The sequence below is a fragment of the Typha latifolia genome, chromosome 5 (assembly GCF_019914945.1).
Source record: "Typha latifolia isolate L0001 chromosome 5, TyphaL0001v2, whole genome shotgun sequence".
Lineage (NCBI taxonomy): Eukaryota > Viridiplantae > Streptophyta > Magnoliopsida > Poales > Typhaceae > Typha > Typha latifolia.
In genome coordinates, this window is record NC_133090.1 from 5,106,705 (window position 1) to 5,110,872 (window position 4,168).

At 43.5% G+C, this 4,168-nt stretch overlaps 1 protein-coding gene across 1 annotated transcript; it reads right to left on the reverse strand.

Annotated features, from left to right (window-relative positions):
• Nucleotides 1-1,559: 1,559 nt before the first annotated feature.
• On the reverse strand, nucleotides 1,560-3,403 carry LOC140789743 (probable methyltransferase At1g29790). Its single transcript, XM_073139549.1, has one exon. The coding sequence runs from the start codon at nucleotides 3,111-3,113 to the stop codon at nucleotides 1,899-1,901; it is 1,215 nt and encodes a 404-aa protein (XP_072995650.1). The 5' UTR covers nucleotides 3,114-3,403; the 3' UTR covers nucleotides 1,560-1,898.
• Between the last annotated feature and the right edge of the window lie 765 nt (nucleotides 3,404-4,168).

Sequence of the window (4,168 nt, forward strand, 5' to 3'; positions counted from 1 at the left end):
TAAAAGAGAGCATTGAAAATATATAGAAAGTTATCTTGAAGATGGAAGAAAGGAATATCACAGCTAATCAATAGAAAATTAACTTGGTACACTTTTCAACAGGACAATACTACAATGAAGAGGTTATCTTAAAAAGCAACACTTCATCTATAAAAGGAAATCCTATTTTTTGAATAAGATGATGAAGTACAAACAAATTTTTTTACTTGCACTATATGGGGATTGACTGACTGAGTCACTGTACTCACATCACGTACAATAAAAGTGACTGGAAGCGATAATTGTAAAAAAAAAAAGAGGATGTCTTACTGCCCATGACCGTGCACATAAAAAAGTTAAGAATACCATATATAATTGACAATGTAGTTAATTTTTCTTTATTTTTAATTAAATGAACTCAAGACCAATGACTTCAATTGCTCATAGGAGTAGCCTCCATTGAGATATTTTTGCCAGCAAGGTGTGAGAAGCACCTGAAATTTTATGATTGCTCTATGAATATGTAGCATAAAGAATAAAACTAAACTAAAGAAGAAAAGAAATAAAGATGAACTAGGGAGCTAATACTGCTTATTAGTGCTTGTATACAGTTGTGCTTTCAAACATCTCACTCATTCTTTTTTGAAGTTGAGCATCAGATAGATTTTAGGAATACATTATTAGAGTTAGGGATTACAAGAGGGCTGAAAACCTATATTACAGTTTCAATAAATTTTACATGAATCCACTCTTTGCTTTAAAACTCATCAAAAAACCATATTGAAATTTTTGTACCCCCAAACTTTATAGCACTACATTAGATGGTGTAACAAGACATCCGATTCAATGTACAGATCAAACACTACATGATTTACATCATAGGCATCCATCGACATGGTCATGTGTCAGAAACTAGTGGTTTTCTATCTCTTGCATTAAAATAGAACAGTAAAGTTATAGGGCAGTGTCTCCGCTCAATATAAGCTGCCAGTCTCTCTTCACCTTAGTTCTATGTTACTTGTCTAAAAAAAATTTAAACTAGAGAACATGCGGACATTCTCCAGATACCAACAAAAGGTACATTTTTCTTCAATTATTAACACTTTTATCCTCTAAGGTTCCATAGCAATGACAGAATGAGAAAAACAACACAGAAATGTATTGCGGTAACCAAACGGAAGTACTTCCTCCTGCATGTTAAGATAAAGAGCAAAGGAAGCAGTTGCCGCTCACAATCCTTTCTGTAAATCAATATGTTCATCATCCTTACTATGTGTTATCAATGTTCAGTAATTAGATAGTGCACTTTAATAGCATCTGGCATTTAGAACCTTAAGCAATAGGCATAAACGCTACCAAGCACCTTTATTTATCACTCTCCTATAACACGAAAGAAGATGAAAAAGAAGAATGGGTAGTTTTGCAATGTTCCTAGTAGTTACATATCAATAAACTTCAATAGCAAGGCAAAGGGTGGATAGGCTATTAGCCACATCGTATACACAGATACATGAGGCAATGCTAAGATTTGCATAGTAAATTATAGATGCACCTGTCCAGAAAGAAAACACAATGGATGCTGAAAAGAAGAGCAAGCATAAGCATGCGAAATTTTCTTTTCCTTCCTCGTTTTAAAAGTACAAAAAGGAGCAACAGTTACAGCATCTGCATTGGATACCCACGTGAATAAGAAATCCTATGAACATAAATATTCCCCCTCTAGGAGCAGCCCATTTGCTGCCAAAGGAAAGATGTGAACCCATTTTACACTTATTTCCCATACATTTGAACAACAAAAGGAATTCCGAGCCAAGAATTGCCTAACCAGTAAGTCGATCTATCATTAAAAGAATGAAGCGTGTTTCTTACCTTTGAGTTCATCTTCCCCTCAAGTAGTAGTGCAGTCAATCAACAATCCATCACCGTCGAGCCGGCTTCTGCAGCACCGCCGAGAGGTACACCTGAGTCTTTCCGGCTTCAACCTTCTCCCCTACTACCCACTTCAGCTTCTTGTACCCAAACCTCTCAATGAGCCTCGTCACCGCCTGCTTCCTCTCGTCGTCCGCGCAGAGATAATTGTCGATCCAAAGTAAACCCCCTACCCTGATCACCCGATCAATATCAAACATCAAGAACTCAAGCGCATCGGGCCGCCCTGTCTGCCCCATCGCTGGGGCGCCACCGTCGTCGAGCGCGGCCCCGAGATGAACCAGATCGAATACCCCGTCGTAGAACGGGAACCGCTGCGTCGGTGATAGCAGCAGCGGGAACAGCCCACGGGCGGCGACGAGATCATTCATCTGCTTCCCCCCAGCGTCAAGAACAGAGGTAACAACAGTCACATTCCTCTCCGCCATCCTGGCGGCGAAGTTCGCGGCACCGCCGGCGATGTCGAACCCGATTCGAACCCCGCCGCCGGCGAGATTCAACACGTCGTCGAGCAAGAAATCATTTTTCCATTTGACCTTCATCCAGCTGCGCCTGTCGATGCCGTTGGCGCCGGTGAGCGGGAGCGGCGAGGGGTCCCAGAGGGAGAGGGGAAACGGGAGGCGGGGAGCCGATGTGGACTGCGAGGAAACGGGGCGGGAGAGGCATCTACGGCGGGGGAGGGGCTCGCAGGCCTTGGAAATCAGCTTGTGGGGGAGAGAAGGGTCGTCGTTAGGGCAAGCAGAGTAGGGCTTGTAGGACATGAAACGGGAGAGGAGGTCGAGGGCGGAGGTGGATTTGCCGCAGTAGTGGGAGACGGAAGAGACCATGTGGGTGAGACCGGAGCGGGAGTCGCGGCCGAGGGGAAGTGGGTGGGGAGTGAGGAAGAGTGCGAGTTCCGGGGGGAGGCCAGGCCGGGAGGCGTCGAGGCTCTCGAAACCAGCGAGATCGCGCTCGATCTCGCGGAGCCGCTTCTGGGACTGCTCGATCTCGCGGAGGATAAGGGACACGTGGTCAGAGATCGCCGACAGGTTCTTGGGGGAGCGGGAACCGGAGGGTGACGTCGGCGAGGAAGTGAAGGCGTAGAGGGCGAAGAGGTTGGTGGAGACGACGGAGGCGAGCATGAGTAGGTGGAGGGCGGAGGAGCAGAGCGTGCCGCGCCGGAACCGGGCGGTGCCGTCGCCGATTTTGAGGGAAACGGAGCCCATGGAGGAGCGAACTCGGCGAGGGAATCCCGAGATCTCCGGCTTCGGATTGACGACTCGTGACCACTGTCGTTGGGAGTGAGCGAGATTTGAGAGAGAGAGAGAGAGTCAGTGAGTGAGATCGTTGTCGTTTTCGTTGTCTCAGTTTTTACTATTTTCCTGGTACAGGGATTAAGGATGAGAGAGAGAGAGAGCAAAGCATTAATCCTCTGTTAGTCATATTTATTTCGGTGATTTCCAGGGTGTATTATTGATTGAGGTAGGGAGATAGGTAGATCCGGCGAGTCGTCACGAGGGCGGGGACTGTTTTTATTTTTATTTTTATTTTTATAATAGTTAAACTAACAAGTTATTCCTTTGGGAACCCGAATAATTCCCCCCCTTACTTTTGTTAAATAGAGGCTATAAATTTATGAATTCCTAGTCATCAATTATATTCTGGGGATATTCAAGTTCAACTGGGTGTTTTGTTGGAGAGAAAAGGGAGTTGAAGGCTGTCTTCCACTAGTCTTCCACTAGTCGAGTCACGCGGAGGTTTTCTTGTGGTAGTTCACGTGAGAGGAGAGGACGCGCAAACACCAACACCGCCACACTAAGGCTTCCATCTGCTCCGTTGGGAGAGTATACGGGAGAGAGTATAAGGGGAGTTATTGCTCCACTCTAGCATCTTGTTGCTGCTAGAGTGGAGCAATTGTTTTTGGTTCAATAAAGGCTAAGGCCTAGTTTGGTTTGGGAAAATTTGCAAGAAAAACGACTTGGATTTTATTTTTATTATTTAAGTTTGTTTTGATTTTTTTTCTTATAAGTTTGTTTTTAATTTTTTAAGAGTTCTGCATTAAAAACTCAAGATATATTTTAGGTTACACTCTCTTTATTTTATATTTTCATTGCAAATTCTTCCTATTTCACTATTTTCTGATCGATTTGCCTTTATTTTACATTTTAAAAGTTTTTGACAACTCTATTTTCGTTTAATAAAATACAGAAAATGATAAGACATGTTCCTTATTCATACATAAATGATACGATTTGAAATAATGATGTTGCAAAAATATGAA

Coding starts and splice junctions, on each gene's coding strand:
- LOC140789743 (XM_073139549.1), bottom strand. CDS start 3,113: ATGGGCTCCGTTTCCCTCAAAATCGGCGACGGCACCGCCCGGTTCCGG.